Here is a 16,696-nt window from a genome sequence, read left to right as displayed (position 1 = left end):
CAACTCTCACATATAACATAAAACATAAAAATTAGTATTGTTACTAATAATTATATAAGGCAAACACAGGTGTTGTTTTTAGGTAACTTGAAGATCCATTGAAAAAATGTGCCTTACTTGTTCATTAACTTTCTTTTCTTTCTCCAACTCTTTTTCCATGTCCTCCAGTTCTCTGTCTTTTTGTTCCAATTGCTTTTCAAGTTGGCGAATTTCATCACGTAAAAACCGAGTATCACGTCCACCTGCAGAGTGCTGCGCCATCTTAAAGCAATAAACCAAAAGCATAAGTTAATCACATTACATTTGGAGATTCAAATGAATCAACAACAAACAAATAATTATTTTGATTTTAAATTTTATTATAATCAGCACCAAATATTTAAAATTAAGAATCATTTTTTTAAAGACATTAATGAACTTATTTACAAAAGAGAAACAGATTCACAGGCATAGAAAACAAACTTACGGTTATTGGAGGGGGAAAAGCGGTGGAAAGAGATAAATTGGGAGTTCAAGATTTGCAGATACTAACTACTACATATAAAATAGATAAACAAGTATATACTGTATAGCTCAAGGAACTATATTCAATATCTTTTAGTAACCTATAATAAAAAGAATAGAAAAAAATGTATATGTATGACTGAAACATGATGCTGTACACCAGAAATTGTAAACTTACTATATTTCAATTTTAAAAAAGGAAAAAAAATTAAAAATTAAAAAAAAAATTTTTAAACCTTTTTTTTTTTAAATTAAGCTTATTTATGTTTTAGTTTACAGGCTGACAACCCCTTAAGCTTTTCCTGAGCCACTCAGAGCTATGAAGAATCGACTGTCAATCACTCAGGCTATTATAGCCGCTGAACCACAGGCAACAGGGAAAAATGCAAGGGCACAGAATTAGCTAAGCAATGAACTCCCCTGAGGATCAGAGCTCTAAAACCAGGCTACAAACCACCAGACTCCACCCTAGTCACTGACTGACTCATAGTGCTCTTAACCTTCACTTTTCCTCATATCGTGGACTATTTAGACCAGTGCTTATCTAACAGGACTTTCTAGGATAATGGAAATGCTCTCTGCAGTGTCCAGTATAGTTGCCACTATCTATATGTGTCTACTGAGCAGTTGAATTGTGGCCAGTGCAACTAAAGAACTAAATTTTTAATTGTAATTATAATTACTTTAAATGTTAATAGCCACAAGTAGTTAGTGCTACCATATCGGACAGCCCTTACTTAGATTATCTTTAAAATCTTGCAGCAAACTAAATACATTTTACCTCACATTCCTGCTGTTTCAGGTCATGATCCAAAACATCAAATCCTTTGGTCATCTAATCTGTCTCACCTTCATCTCTTCACCAGACAGCTCTGTTATTTTTCCACCTTAACTAAATTTTCTTCGTCTTTACCTCCTTCAGAAAGCTTTCCACTGTGCTCTCGAAAATCCTTTTCCAAGATAAATTAATATTTTACATCCTCAGCCTTTTTACTGAATCATCCTGTCCATCTCCTTGCTTTAGCTACAGTTTGGCTCTTTTAGTACACTAATGCCTTTGGCACTCTTTCAACTGGGAGATGCTCGTTCGTTCACATCCCATATCCATATACACCAGGGTCAAAAGAAGTTGTTGATTTATCCCAACCTGTAATTTCTAGGCTATTGTTCCTCTACCATTCTGTAAAAACTCCAGCTGCTATCAGTCTTACATGATATCCACCTATCTGATCACTACCTACTTACTGCAGCAGCAAACTACCAATTTCCCAATCACTCCTTCACAAAATTCATTTTTGGCACCCAGCTCATAGTCTCCCATCAGAAGCCCCTTAAGCAATCTAGAAATTCTTGCATCTATTCCATCTATATAACTTTCATTCTGGTCTTTTTTTTTTTTAACTTGTTTCTTGAATTCACTGTAGCCTCCTGCTCCCATCCCCACACTAGAATCTTGTCCAAGCAGGAACTTTTTCCAATTATTAACATTATACCTGCCCTTTTACCGCACAGAACCCTTTAATCCCTCGACTCCTCTTCTCTTTAACCTCTCCTCCCCACCCCAATCTTGACCTCCTTGTCTATTTAGCTAAGATTTCATAATCATCACTTCATCCACTTTCATACCAATACCTCCATCGGCCCTATTCTTTTATACTATAACAGTTGCCTTGCTAAACACTAACACAGAATCAGTCTGACTTTATAATTCACTTAACAACTCATTATTGAGAATGACTGCTATTTCCCTAAGAGTTGGATATACAGTAAGGAATAAAATATAAACCATTCAGGATCATAGAGTTAACATATTAAAGAATCAGGATTTGAACTTGAACTGCTTGATTACAGGTCATGAAATCTTCAGTTCATTCTCCACTATATTTAAGGTTTTATCTGACTTAAAATTTGACCACACATCTCTCACTCTTATTTTTAGCAGACGACATCCCCATTCTCAAAATCCAGGCACAAAACTTACAAACATAAAAAGCTTCTGTACACATCCATTCTTCCTCCCTTCCTATTACAAAGCGAAAAGGTCCTTCCTCCTTTTAAAGGCTAAACCATTTATATCACATTCTTTCCACAATTTCAGTAATTTCAGTGTATTCAGCTCCTCAGCAATACACTCACATTTTGGCTCTTGGCTTTCTCTAAAGTTTCTTCCCCAGTACTCTTCTGTCACTGTTCCTCAAATTCCAATGTGCCTCACTCCACCTCAGCAATAGTAATCTTTCTGCATATTTCTCTAGACTGTAAGATTATTCAATGTCTTTATTTTGTTCACAACTGGATATGCAATCCTTAGTAGAATTTAAGGTACACAATAAGCATGCAAAACATATATTGAACAATTACAAACAGAATTATCATTCCTGTGATTTTTCCAGCTAATTATAATGAAAAACTTTGAAAATAACAATTGAAAATAATAAAATTTACAACAGTAATACCCCAATGAATACAAAAGAACATACCTCCAGTTCATTTTCCAGTTTCATTACCTTAGATTTTAATTGATTTTCTATTAGAAAAAAAGAAATGTGTCAATTGGTCAGATTTATCTCAAAATAAACTTTTAAATAAATTTCAATAAAATAATAAAATTAATTCTTTTTAAAGATTCTATCATGACTGCAATAAGGTATAAGAGAAAGTAACTATTTTGTACCTGATCCATGAAATAGGAATTCTAGAAAAATCTTTCAAAATAAACTGAGTATATACATTTTATAGAATATATTAAAGCTAATTCTCTATTGCTTAGTGAATAAATGCAATCCACCATTTAACACCATAATAATCTTCTCCAAGGTACGTACCAAATTTTGCTTGTTCTTCTCCAGCTTTTTCAACTTCTTCCAAAGCGAGTTCCACTTCTTGAGCTTTCATCTAAACATTTTTTAAAAAAAGCTATTCAGTAAGCCTTTACTTTAGAATGTAAGCACTCGAAATAAGGACTGTTTTATTTGCTATCCCAATACTTAGTGCCTGCAATGCCTGGTACATGGAGACATTCAGCAAATATTTGTTCAATGAATAGATGATTTTCTTACTGAAGGCTGTAACTTCTAGATTCCTAAAACTTTGAAACATCTTTGATTCCTCTTTTTCCCACAAGCCTTATATTTAGTATTGTAACTTTTCCCTTTGTAATGTTTTCTACCAACTTTTTTCTATGCTAATTTGAAGCTAACAGCTTCAATTTCCCTTCAATTTGTCCTTTTAACATTCCTCATTTAGCCTTCTTAAGGCATGTTTTTTATATCTACCAAATGTAGCTCAAAAACCTTTAATGGCTCCTAACTACTGACAGCATAAATATACATTTTGAAGGCACTGGACAGCCTATTCCAAACTATACCCATCATTTGTTTCCTCTACAACCTGCTATAAGCTTTCTACACTTGTCTCCTCAAATGGAAAGAACGTGCATATTTTCTATTCCCAGTTTTTACTTTTGGTACCTCCAGCTCTAGAATCTCCTTAACTTTACCACTGCCTTCCACCTACCCAAAACTACTCTTTAGTCTTGGATCTTTTCTTCTCACACTTAAATCTCTTCCCCTCCTAACAGAACCCTATAGTAGTCAGCTACATGCCAACATAACTGACAAATTATATTAACATAATTAGCATAGGAGCTCTCTATCCTTTGATAAACATACATTCTGTTTCCCCTACACATTTCTTTTAGGAACTGTAGAGCAGAAATGAATAATGTTTTGCACCTAAAAGTCTCAATCCACTTTTGAAGATATTTCACTTTTTAGTGGTGGTTTAGATATTGCAAAGTACTTTCACAGAGATTAATTTATCGAACTAGAACAGTTTCTTAAACTTTCTCTAAAAGTCAAAGCTATTATTAAACCTACTGCATACAAACCTTCATTAGTGACTGAGTAATTCTGAAAAGGTGTATCATATTTTCTTGACTTTCACTTTTTAGCTCATTTACTTCCACCTAAGTAAAGAGAAAAGCAACTATTTCATATTTTATAACCCTTCATCAAAATGTAAGAACCCTTCCACTTGTAGCATTCAGTGATTTCATGGACAACTTTGATTAATCACAGTTGTATGTATACATCTATGTATTATTTATCAATTAAGTACCTTGGATAATGAAATCAATAGATTATCTGCCAATTCTTCTTGACGAGGAAGCTCATCTGGGTCAACTTTTATTATTTCCTTCCAGTTTATATTAGGTGGCATCTTGAATTCTTTCACTGTGCTTTACTCTCTAACAAAACAAGTGGGTATTAGCATTTTCAAGGTAAACAGCATTACTATTTTTACAGTAATTTAGAGCTTGTACAGATTATCTTATTATAACTCTCTATGGTGTTAGCAAAGGGCTATAGCCCCTAAATTGTATAACAGATATGTGGGTAAAATAGCCTAGATCAAAATTACAGCAATTGGCACAAACCATTAGATATTTTATAGGCTGAATAAATTATGACGGCTTCCTCGCTAAAACTAATCTAAGTCAGAACTAAGATTCTGATTCCCCCTCCTCTACGCCCCCTTACCACCAAGGCGCGCGAACATGTAATGGTGCCAAACGCAGGGGTACTTAGAAAGCTGAAAGTAACCCTTGATTCGGGGAAGTGGAGCTAAGGGTTTAAAAAAAAAAAGTGAGTAGATAAACGATTGAAATAACTGCAGCTGAGCTGGGGAAACCAGAGCTGAAGCGAGCAAAAGGTAGACGGATTGCGGGCTAAAGGCTGAAGCGGGGAAGCTGGGCTATGGTATACGGGCCTTGAGGCTTAAGGAACCTGCGTGGGAGAAGACTTGCCGCTCCCGCTCACCAGGATGCACCAACCTAGACAAAGCCTGGTAACCAGAGATGGCCACTCTGCTACCGCACCCACCCAGCCAGGCCCCGCGGCCACTCCACACTGCTCCCCAGCGCGGTTCCAATCCGACACGGGATCCCGCCAACCGGTCCGGAGCAAGTAATAGCCGCGGTGATTGCTAGGCAACACCATTTCCCACCCCGCCGAGGCCGGAACAAGGACCCGGATGCAAGCGTCGCCAATATTTCACGACTGTGAGCAATGCTTTACGTTTAGATTCCTCAGCCGGGTCCTGGGACTCTGCGTTCAGGAGGCTGAGAAGGCGTGGGATGAGGACTCCAAATCCCAGAGTGCAGTTCTGCTTGGCGGCTGGTGCGTCTGGACGCTGAAGTCTTTGAGAAGAGGAGGTAGGCCGTTCCCGGCGTGCAGTGCGGGAGGCTGGGACCGTACCGGGGCGGCTGGGGAACCTCCCGGAGGCGGGAGGCGCAGCAGCTGAGGCGTGTCTGCGCTGGCGCCCTGAATGAGGTGGACCATGACTGTGCCTTCGGTGGCGTCGTTTGCTAGACCGCTCTTCCCAAGATTTCTCTAAGCCATCCCGTGGTGGAACTGCTCCCAGGTGAGGTCGGGCTGTGGGTCAGCGGCGGGAGAGGAGTTGAGGGGAGCGGTCCCGCCTTGGAGACGCTCCTTACCGTTGGGGAGGAAGGGCCGGGCTGGAGTCTGAAGAGGTGGGTAGACCCCGCGCTCTCCTTAGGCATTGGCCAAGACGCCCTGGGGTGGGGTGGACGGGTGCCCTCTGTAAGAAGAAGGAAAAGTTTTAGCCTTTTTCGGTATCAAAATCTGTCTCTCTACAGTGGTGTGGGAGCAGCTATCGTGGTTTGGAGGCTAGTGGAGAATTGAGAAGAGGACACTGCATCCTCCGACCCCCGCTGCCTTACCTGTAGCACCACTACCTTCTCGATTACAGAACGTGAAGGTTGAGGAGCTAGTACATTTAGCTGGGGAGGCTCTCGACAGCAGAGGATAGAACTAGTCCAGGCCACACTGCTGGAGGTGGCGAGAGAAGCGGTCCCAATAGTCACCAGTCCTGTTGCTGTCATTTGCTTGGTGACCGAGGGTGCCCTTCTGTGAAAACGCTTTCTCAGGTGTTTATAGTTCTGTTTGTTTAGGTTTTGCACATCCAGCTGCTTTCAACCATTCTGGAGCAAGATACAGCACTACATAACTCTGTTAAGCTGTAGACTTGAGATCTAAATGACATTTTCAACTGTTTGGACCAGTTCCTCTCTTCTTTATCTTTTTTTTTTTTTTAAGCACTTTCCCCCCCTATAATTGACACTAAAGTTTCCTTTTGAAAGCAAATAATAGAATTCTTCCCAGACTGCGAAGTGGAAAATAAAACCGATATACTGATTTTGTGAGATGCATTTAAAGACATTCATCAGACTTGTAGGAATGATCATTTTGTCTAATCCTTTACTGAAAGATGATATGCCAAATACTGTTCATTAACCTTTTTTTAAACTATGCTGTATATTATATCCCCAGAAATTATTTATCTTATAAGTGGAAGTTTGTACTTTGACGGATGTGTTCCTTCCTTCAATGAATTCGTTTTTTATAGATTCTACGTCTATATTTATTTATAAGATCACATAGTATTTTTCTCTCACCATTTTGCCAAGACCAGTGTCAAGGAGTTTACCCACTATGTTTTCTACTAGGAGGTTTATGGTTTTAGTCTTATATTCAAGTCTGTAATCCATTTTGAGTTGGTTTTTGTGAGCAGTGTAAGATAGGGGTCCAGTTTCATTCTTTTGCATGTGGCTCTCCAATTTTTCCCAACACCATTCATTAGAGACCATTCTTTCCCCATTGTATATTCTTGGTTCCTTTATTTCGGTGCTCCCTATTCTGTTCTACTGATCTGATTGTTTTTATGCCAGTAGCATACTGTTTTGATTACTATAGCTTTTTCATTATTTCATTTAATCTTAACAATTCAGTGAAATAACTGCTTATATTGTCCTCACTTCCCAATTAAGCGAAAAAACTGAGACTTGGAGAGGTTAAGTACTCTGCTCAAACTTAAGTAGTATGATTGAACACAGACCTTTCTGGCTAAGGGACATGTTCATAACTGCTACACTGCCTTCTCAGGCAAGCGGGGAACCAATACTTGTAGAGTGCTTGTTCTTCAGTTTTGCCATCTATATTAAATATTACCATACTCTAATTATGTTTACTCAAGAATTTGAATTAAATATTTTTCATGCTCAGTGTTTCTAAGTCATTATTTAGCAGGGAAAAGTAGAGATGAAAGCCAGCGTTTCTGGAGCACATATTATGTCATGCACTGTGCTTAATACTGCATTTTTTTCATAGTAATCTGTTATTTTTACTACAGCACCTTATTTTTCTTGTTCTGTCATTCATTATCGCTGTTATTTTCTATTTATTTATTTGTTTTGTTTTGTCTGTGTTGGTCTTCTCTACCCTTACTTCCCTCACATTATTTACATTTAATTCTCTGCTAACTCAAGCTATCTGGCCAAATGGTAAGTTTTATTCTCATTTTCCAGAAGTGAAAACAGGTTCACAGAGGCTGAGTAATTTCGTAATAATTAATGAAGCTAAAGTTGTAATCCAGACCTCAATTACAGCCCAGACTAAGTGCAAAGTCATATTTAAATTTTATTACTTTACTCATTCCAACAATATTTTTGAGCTGATACACTGGGGATACAGCAGGAAACCAGTTAACTAAGGTGTAGGTCCTAATGCACTGTAGTATGTTTGTGCCTAACTGTGAATCAAGAAATTTAACTTGAGTTCTAGTTCAGTTGCTCACTGTATGTATTTTGAGGAAAATCACTAAAACTCACCATTATTTTTCATCAGATTTTCTAAATCAGTCAGTTTTCACCAAGAGAAGGGATTTATCTGACAACTTTATAAATGACTTTACTACAGAAACACTTGCCTGGATCTACCTTCTTTCATTTCTGTGGTTTTATGAATAATTTTATCTGACTAAAATCACTTCACAAGAAAGACTTGCTTTTTATAATGCTACCTCTGTTCTCTGTACCAATGAACCTATATTCTGTATGTTCTTTCTGTTCCTTTTTTGCTCCCTTATCAAGAAAATAAATGGTAGCTTACTTTTCCAGCTTCTAACATAAAGCACAGTGGTAAGAAATTTAGTATCCACTGTGTACAGTAAATGTTTTGTTTTACCTTGTTCTCATGGAGAGTAGTCAGTGTGCAGCAAGCAAACACTTGTCTTTGCTCAACATGAAGAGACTGGAAAGATTGGAGTCTGTGTGAATGCAGACTTTGCAAACCATGCAGGCCAAAGTTTTACTTATTGAAGAAGATATAATCATGAAATTATTGAGCTGAGAAGACCTTGATTTCCAAGCTAAATATTCCCAGATTTCATTTAAAATTCTCCTAAATGTTTGTTCTTTCCATGATTGTTAGAGTGTTAGGAAAAGTAGCCACTCAGTGCCATTTTGTTAAAAGGCAAATTAAAGAAAATATAGTTGGGCAAATCAATCTTTTAATATCATTTAGGCATCACACCAGTCCTTTGGAGAATTAAAGGCACCTGTCAAATCAGAAATGTAAATGTACACCATGACCTACAGCAAAGTGATAAAGTATAACTTTCTAAACAAAGATAAAACATCTGTCTTTTTCTCTCTACGTGATCATTCCAGAATTTGGTTTCTCCAGCTGGCTCTCCTGTGGACTTGATGGCTTATTGTGACCAGATTACAACTAGTTATACTAATCACTGTTTGTTCCCTTAGTTTTCAAATTGTTAATGCTGTGTGTCCCTCTCTGCTTTACTATGAACTTATTAATGTTACTAGCTATATTATTTATCCTGTTTATTTTATAAGATTGCCTCTTGCATTATGCAATGTGTAACCAGGCCTCTGACAAAATTAATGCTGGCTAAAACAATGCTTGAGGCGATTGATTGTATATATAACTCTACATAGAATAATTGTAATAGTGCAACCCTAAATATGAGAAGAAGCAACAAGGGAAACCATTTCCTGGATCATGATAAACTGATAAGACAAGCAATCTGGAGAGTTTTAGCTTATCAATAGGGCCTAATCCAAAAAAAATCCATTCATCTAGTGGCCTGTCAACAGAGTCTTCACCTGATCTAGGAATGAGCCTTCCTAGTCTGTGGGACAAAATTGGTCATGAAATGCCTCCCAAATGTTGGTAGAATTTATGATCAAGAGGAGGCAATTGTGGACCGAGAACATCACCTGCCATATCAGTAAAAAAGGGCATTGTGGCCTTCAAGCCATCAGCCTCTGCATCCACCCCCAGCTGTGTACCCTGAGGGGATTCGGGACGGAGAAAAACAAGATACTTGCTCTAGATAGTTAAGGTACATATCAAAGAAATGATTTCAGTGAACCCAGACTCTTAACATCTTACACAGCAAAGTGCTGAATTCATTATCTTGAGATATTTGATTTTTCTTTAATTAACAGTATTCTTTTGATGTTCCTTCTCCGTGGTTTTTGTTGCAAAAACTCCTGTATATTCCTGGCTTCTCACTTACCTCGTCAGAACAGTCCCTCAAAGTCATCTGAGAGGCTTCCTCTCTGGCTTAAGTCCTCAGAATGTCCTCCAAATAAAACATAACTCTCAATGCTAAGGATTTTTTTTTTCCTACAGTCGACAGTCTGTAGTGACGTATCAAATACTGTTAAACATTATAAGTACTTTAAAAATCAAATACACGTTATTCCCAAATATAATTCGAGAGTATTAAAACTATAGGTTTAATTTCCTTGTTTTTCCTCTTAATTTTAAACCTTCCTATTATAAGAACATTTAACTAAACAGCAGTTTGTCACCCCAAATGTTTGGTCAGGGACCTGAGAGTTTTTTGACCCATACATAAGACTTGATTTTCATCTACCCAATGGTGGATGTTCTGAATTACAATTACACACTCAAAATTTAAAAATGAAACAGTTCTTCACTCTGTGTTTAAACACCTCAGATGTTCTGTCAGTTACATCTTCTTGGGACTGTCATTCAGGAAGCTGCTGAGCTGTTCCATTGTTTCCTGAGTAGTAGACCTGCATGCATGACTGTCATTCTGGGTATTTCCTTTGTCACTGTCTTGTGTTGGATCCTCTGTCTCCTGATTTTCCTGTGTCTCTGTTTCTTAGTATACTCCCTCATGTTGTTGGAGTAGCTCTTCTATTAGTTTCCTGAGAAGAGAGACATTGGAAGTATGTTTTTGAATGTTTAAAATATTTTTATTCTACTTTCCAACTTTGGAAATTTGTGTTCATTAATACAGAATTGTAAGTTGGAAATCAGTATCCTTCAGAGATTTGATTATTCCCTTTTTGTTTTCAGAATTTTTTTTTCCCCTAGCTTCCAGTTTTGTTGGTAAAAGAAGTGATTTGTTTGGATTCCTAATCTTTCATATGGAACCTGCTATATATCTTTCTGGGAGCTTTTAGAATCCTCTATTTGTTTCCATTGTTGTAAAGTTTTACAGGATTATGCTTAACTGGTAGAAGATAACTGGAGGATCTCAAAATACATAGACAGACTTTTAGCTTAACCCTCATTTTCAGTATGCTACCTTTATTCTTACTAGTGTCTCCTGTATCAGACATTCTGTGTTTCACCTACTCCAGAGGGAAGGTCTCCAGTGTTCTACCTAGATGTAGAGGGGGAGGGTACTTGGCTTTGTGAGAGATGGGTCTAAACTTTAACACATCCATCTGTTCTTAGCTCTTTTTCCTTAGATACTTGACATGAGTTTTTTGAAATTTCTTCAAGGGTGCAGAAAACTTTTCAGCTTTTCCCCTTTCAGCTAATGATTCACTTTCCTAAACTCTGTTGAGTCACTTGCTAATCCTTTTGCCTTTTGCAGCTTCCAAACTGTGCTGTAATCTCCTCTCCAATTATATTCATCCTTGTTAATTTATAGGTTTTCTTTTTTTCTTAGTACCTTGACTGTCACTTTAGTGTGGTTGAGAGAAGCTGAGCCAAATCTTTTCAATCTTTAAACAAGCACCATCAACTTTTTTAATAATAAATATGTCTATTACCATTTGGAAATGCTAAATTGCTTCTGGATTCAAGATAAACCCTTAAATAATTTTTCTTTTAATTAAAAACTATACTTCTTCAAAAAATACAGCTAATTTCCTTCTCTGATTTATTAGATTTATTATCCATTTATTAAGTGGATTTTCCATTTCCTTAAAAAGGCTAATATATTCTAAAGTTTTCCCATCTGATTTTAAAGATAATTTAATACTTTCCCATAGTTTCTTATATTTATATTCTTAAATGAATCTTACGTATGACTTAAAATCTCTGCTCACCCTCTCTACCCTATTCTTCCTCTGTTCTGAACAGACAGATATATCTCAGGTCCCAGATCTTCTGGCTCTGTAAATTATGTATTAGTTTCCTATTGCTGCTGTAACAAATTATCACATATGTAGTAGCTGAAAGTAATGCAAATGTATTGTTTTACAGTTCTGGAGGTCGGAAGTCCCAAATGGGTCTCACACTGAAATTGAGATGTCAGTAGGGCTGTGGTCCCTTGAGAAGCTCTAATGAAGAATGTGTCTTTGCATTTTCCAACTTCTGAAGGCTGCTGTCAATCCTTGACTTGTGGCCTGCAGCCAGCCATAATATCACTCTGATCCCTGTTTTTTTTGACTCCCCTCCTCCCTTGTTCACTTGTGAGGTCTCTTGCCATTGAATTGGCCCACCCAGAAAATCCAAAATAATTTCCTCATCTCAAAATCCTCAATTTAGTTACACCTATAAAGTCTCTTTTGCCATGTAAGGTAATATATTCACAGGTTCAGATGACTTGTGTATAGACAGTTGGGGGGGGGGTCATTTTTCTGCCCTCCACAGGTGATGACACTAAAATGATACTAATGACACTACTCAAGCTAGAAAAGTGTATCAACTTGTTAGAGTACTTTCCAACCTTTTTTTTTTATAGTAGAGTTTATTCTTCAGTATCCCTCAGTTCATTAGTTCTTTCTACCCTATAAACATTCCATCACTGAATCCTTTCTAAAGCAGTGACTTAATTATGAATTGTCATGTATGAAGCCATTGTCTATATTAAAAGTTTTTGTTGCAATGGGAAAAAGAAAAACCATGATTTAAATCTGAATCATAAACTGCTATGCTCCAAGAGCCAAATAAATAACATAACTCTGTCAAATAAATCAATCTGAGTGAAAGATAATGGAACTGTAGTTAACTGGCTAGTCAACTAAACAAGACTTCAGGCTACAAGTTCGAACTCCTGATTTAGGTAATAGTTGATCTTTAGGTTCATAAAGTACTAAAACATAAGCTTTATCTACATTTCAGAAAACCCATGATCAGTGTCTTTAAGTATGTATTTGTTTTCTCATAGGGATTCATTTAGCTACTGCTGGAGCACATCATACTAGTGTTTTTGTTGTTGTTGTTGTTGTTGTTGTTGTTGTTTTAGTTATCTTGCATGTATTTGTTTCCCAGATAACCTGACCTGTAACAGTTGATAAGGAGTTCACTATCTAGTTTAGTTAGCTAGAGAGATAGGCGTAAAGATTGAGTCCTGTGGTAAAGGACTGTAATAGAGGTATGAAAACACACAGGAAAGAGCAATTAATTCTCTCTTAGGTTAGGAATGTGGGGAGGTGGTCAGCTAATGCTTCTTAGAGGTGAATGACATTTGAACTGAGCTTTGAAGAATTCCCTAGGAGAATTAGCATTCTATCTTTATTTTACTTATCATCCTTCTATTAAAACTGGACTTACTTGGGAAAAAATGTTGCTTATTTCATTTTATCTTCGTTTTTTCCCCCAGATTTTGTCCACAAGTGCTTGTGGAAAAGATGGCTGATATTAACCTTAAAGAAGTAACCTTAATAATAGGTGTGGTTACTGCCTGCTATTGGAACAGCCTATTTTGTGGTTTTGTTTTTGATGATGTTTCAGCAATACTGGATAATAAAGACCTGCATCCATCTACTCCTTTAAAAACTTTATTTCAGAATGATTTCTGGGGAACTCCTATGTCTGAGGTAAGTATATATTATTTATTTGTATCAGATTTTTAAATATTCTTACAGTTTATTTCTCTTAATTGTCAGCATTGTTATCATAGCAATTACGGGTTTTTTTCCCTCAAAGGTTTTATATGAGACATAATGTGTTTGTAATAAATTAGGTAGGAATATGAAGATGTGATTATCCTCTTTAAGTAGTGCTTGATTCTTTCCTAGGTTGTGTACCTCGGCTTAATCTTTTTAAAAATAATATGTGTGTGTAAAAACCAAATGTGTTAGAAGAGCAGTAGATGTAATACCAATCTGTTTATTACACCTGACTTATTTCTCTTTTTCCAGTCTTATGAATCAGGCAAAAAGATGACTACCTGTGGTATATTTAACCATTTAAAAATGTATATAACTTCAATATAAATAGATTGAACATGAAGGGTAAAAATGCTGAGTCCATATATTGCCAGTTTTCTGTGGAAAAAATGACTTATTAAAAATTTTAATTTGTGGTGTATCTCTTACCTAATACTTATTTTGACTTAGTATTTGAGAACCCAAAGGTTTAGTTTGTTTTTAATGAAAGTGTTTTTACTTTGCCAGTGACTTTATTTTGAAGGTCAGTGTTAAACTGTTCAGAATTAAACCCTTGTTAGCTTGGGCTCATATAGATTGGATTCTCATTTTAGTTCTATAATGCAAAAGTTGAGTGGAATAGGTGGGAACACAGCTTTTAGATGGCAGGGCATTTTCCTGATCTATAAAAGAATAATACCTTGAGGATAAATTAATTAGTCTGTCTATGGTACCTAGCACATAGTTGTAGAGAGATAACATGTAATACTCTTTCATAGTTACAGTTTGTCAGTTATCATTTGTGGCCCTTTTCTCCAAATTTAGAAACTTCTCCAGGTGGACTATGGAATCTTTCATTCCTCTGATCACAGACAAGTATTTTTTCTTATTAAATAATCAGATTATTTGTTTTCCTGCAACATTCCTGTTCTCACCCATTCTAGCCTTTAAAAGAATATCTTTTGATAATGAGTGAAAAATATGATCCTATGTTTTAATCATGACATTAGATTTTGACATGAAATGTTAGTCGGGATTAAGGGATCATTAAAGTTGTCATACCACAGTGTCAGTGCTCTGCTTTGTGATATTTCGAGCTTTACAGATTGAAAATTTAATTTTGTTCAGAGCCCCCTTAAGTATACACATTAAGAAAAAAGGCTTATAATAAACTCAGATGGAATGGATAAACAAATGAAAATGATGGTTTATTGCTGAGATGTATGTCAGATAATGTTTTGCCTATGTTTTCTTCTAGGAGATTTATTGTGTTTTGTCTTATATTTAAGTCTTTAAACCATTTTGAGTTTATTTTCATGTATGGTGTGAGGGAGTATTCTAACTTCATTGATTTACATGTAGCTGTCCAGTTTTCGCAACATCATTTGCTGTAGAGACTGTCTTTATTCCATTGTATGTTCTTGCCTCCTTTGTCAAAGATTAATTGACCAAAAGTTTGTGGGTTCATTTCTGGGCTCCCTGTGCTGTTCCATTGACCCATTATGTCTGTTTTTGTACTAATAACCATGCTGTTTTGATTACTGTAGCTCTGTAGTATTGTCTGAAGTCTGGGAGGGTTATTCCTCCAGCTTCATTCTTTTTCTTCAGTAATGCTTTGGCAATTCTGGGTCTTTTGTGACTCCATATAAATTTTAGTATGATTTGTTCTAGTTCTGTGAAAAATGTCTCAGGTAATTTGATAGGGATTGCATTAAATCTGTAGATTGCTTTGGGTAGTATGACCATTTAAACAATATTAATTCTTCCAATCCAAGAACTTGGGATATCTTTCCATTCCTTAAACTCCTCTTTAATTTCCTTAGCATTCTGTAGTTCTCTGCATATAAGTCTTTCATTTCCTTGGTCAGATTTATTTTTAAGTATTTTATTTTTGGATGGAATTTTAAAGGAGATTATTTCTTTCCTTTTCTGATATTTCATTATTAGTGTAAAGAAATGCTACTGATTTCTTTATGTTGATCTTATATCCTGCTACCTTGCCGAATTCTTTTATCAGCTCTAGTAATTTTCCTGTGGAGCCTTTAGGGATTTCTATATACAGTGTCATGTCATCTGCATATAATGACAGTTTTACCTCTTCTCTTCTAGTTTGGATCCCTTTTCACAACATTGTAAACTGATTATACTTCAATTAAGAATAAAATAAAATAATAGTTTATAGAGTGAAGAGTGTCACTTCCTCATACTTTCTGATGGGTATAGTCTCTCCCTGTAGGGAAAAATTATTCTAAGTAGTATTTAGGTGTCATAAGGTTTCTTGACAAGTCTGAAATTAGCACATTCAAAGATCTAATGTTTGATGTCATCAAGTAATGATAGCCTGAATAGTGCAGGCGCCCAAACGTTAAGGATTTTTCTGCCAATGTAGACCTCAAAGACACATTTTGGGCTTAGGACATTCTTCTTAGCTACATGAATACTGCTATGTTAGAGGTCTTTGGACTCCCTGGTCCTCCAAGTGTTCAGATCAACTCTTTAATAAGCCCATTCTTTAGATATGTAATACTCTGTTTATTGATGGTTCAGTGGATTACAACCCTGGCTGCACATTAGAATCCACTTGGGGCACTTAAAAAATTTAACACCAAAGCCCTCCCAAGCCTGTTAATTACAGTTATTGCAGTTATCTAAGAGTGAGATGTGGGTATCAATATGTTTTGTTTTGTTTATATATTTGCTTTTTTATTGTTGTGGTTTTTTCGGAGAGGGGTAGGTTGTTTTTTTTTTTAATTTGTTTTTAAATTATTCAGATGATTCTTTGGTACAGCCATGATTGAGAATCACTGGGCTGTAATGAGCCGCACTCTTCCGGCATTTGGTTTATGAGGTACTTGTGTTAAGATAACTTCTGGAGATATCCTTTCTTGCTGTGTTTTTTCCATACCTTTATGGAGAGCTTCACATTAATAGGGAACTGTTAGCTTATTCATTCATTACATTCATGTTTATGTTTCTGTTGCCAACTAATACCATGAATAATTAGGAGTTTTTTTTTTAAATACCTGAGCTTAATAATGATCTGAATTGGGTTTTTTCATAGTGGAATTGTTTTACTATATATTCACAGAGTAAACCTGATATTTACTAAGCTGATGATTGTTTGTCACAGTAGAGTATTAAATAGATTACTAATGAATTATGTGAGTAATTAGTTATGTATAATGATTAGTCTATCTTTTAGTTGGTCATTACGTATGGCATATGTAT

General features: G+C 36.1%; 2 protein-coding genes across 6 annotated transcripts in view; one reads left to right on the top strand and one right to left on the bottom strand.

Moving 5' to 3' along the window:
- Positions 1-5,544, bottom strand: part of CEP290 (centrosomal protein 290) — an 81,999-nt gene extending 76,455 nt beyond the window's left edge. For 2 of the 5 annotated variants that reach the window (XR_012510792.1, XM_074375316.1), the window contains exons 1-6: positions 5,388-5,544; positions 4,624-4,753; positions 4,394-4,471; positions 3,330-3,399; positions 2,985-3,031; positions 118-261 (exon numbers count right to left, since the gene is read on the bottom strand). Coding sequence is in view for 4 of the 5 variants with exons in the window: in XM_074375316.1 (XP_074231417.1) it covers positions 118-261; positions 2,985-3,031; positions 3,330-3,399; positions 4,394-4,471; positions 4,624-4,725 (441 nt within the window). In the remaining variant the exon portion in view is untranslated. Of the gene's footprint in view, positions 1-117; positions 262-2,984; positions 3,032-3,329; positions 3,400-4,393; positions 4,472-4,623; positions 4,754-5,338 lie in introns of all 5 variants that reach the window. The other 3 variants (XM_074375314.1, XM_045514824.2, XM_074375315.1) reach the window with 3 other exon arrangements.
- A 179-nt stretch (positions 5,545-5,723) lies between these two features.
- Positions 5,724-16,696, top strand: part of TMTC3 (transmembrane O-mannosyltransferase targeting cadherins 3) — a 49,895-nt gene continuing 38,922 nt past the window's right edge. The window contains exons 1-2 of the mRNA XM_074375318.1: positions 5,724-5,928; positions 13,201-13,417. Of these exons, the coding sequence (XP_074231419.1) occupies positions 13,229-13,417 (189 nt within the window). The 5' untranslated portion in view covers positions 5,724-5,928; positions 13,201-13,228. The remainder of the gene's footprint in view (positions 5,929-13,200; positions 13,418-16,696) is intronic.

The sequence above is a fragment of the Camelus bactrianus genome, chromosome 12, assembly GCF_048773025.1.
Source record: "Camelus bactrianus isolate YW-2024 breed Bactrian camel chromosome 12, ASM4877302v1, whole genome shotgun sequence".
NCBI classification, from domain to species: Eukaryota; Metazoa; Chordata; class Mammalia; order Artiodactyla; family Camelidae; genus Camelus; species Camelus bactrianus.
Note: the sequence above shows the minus strand (reverse complement) of the source record. Positions and strands in the feature narration are given on the sequence as shown.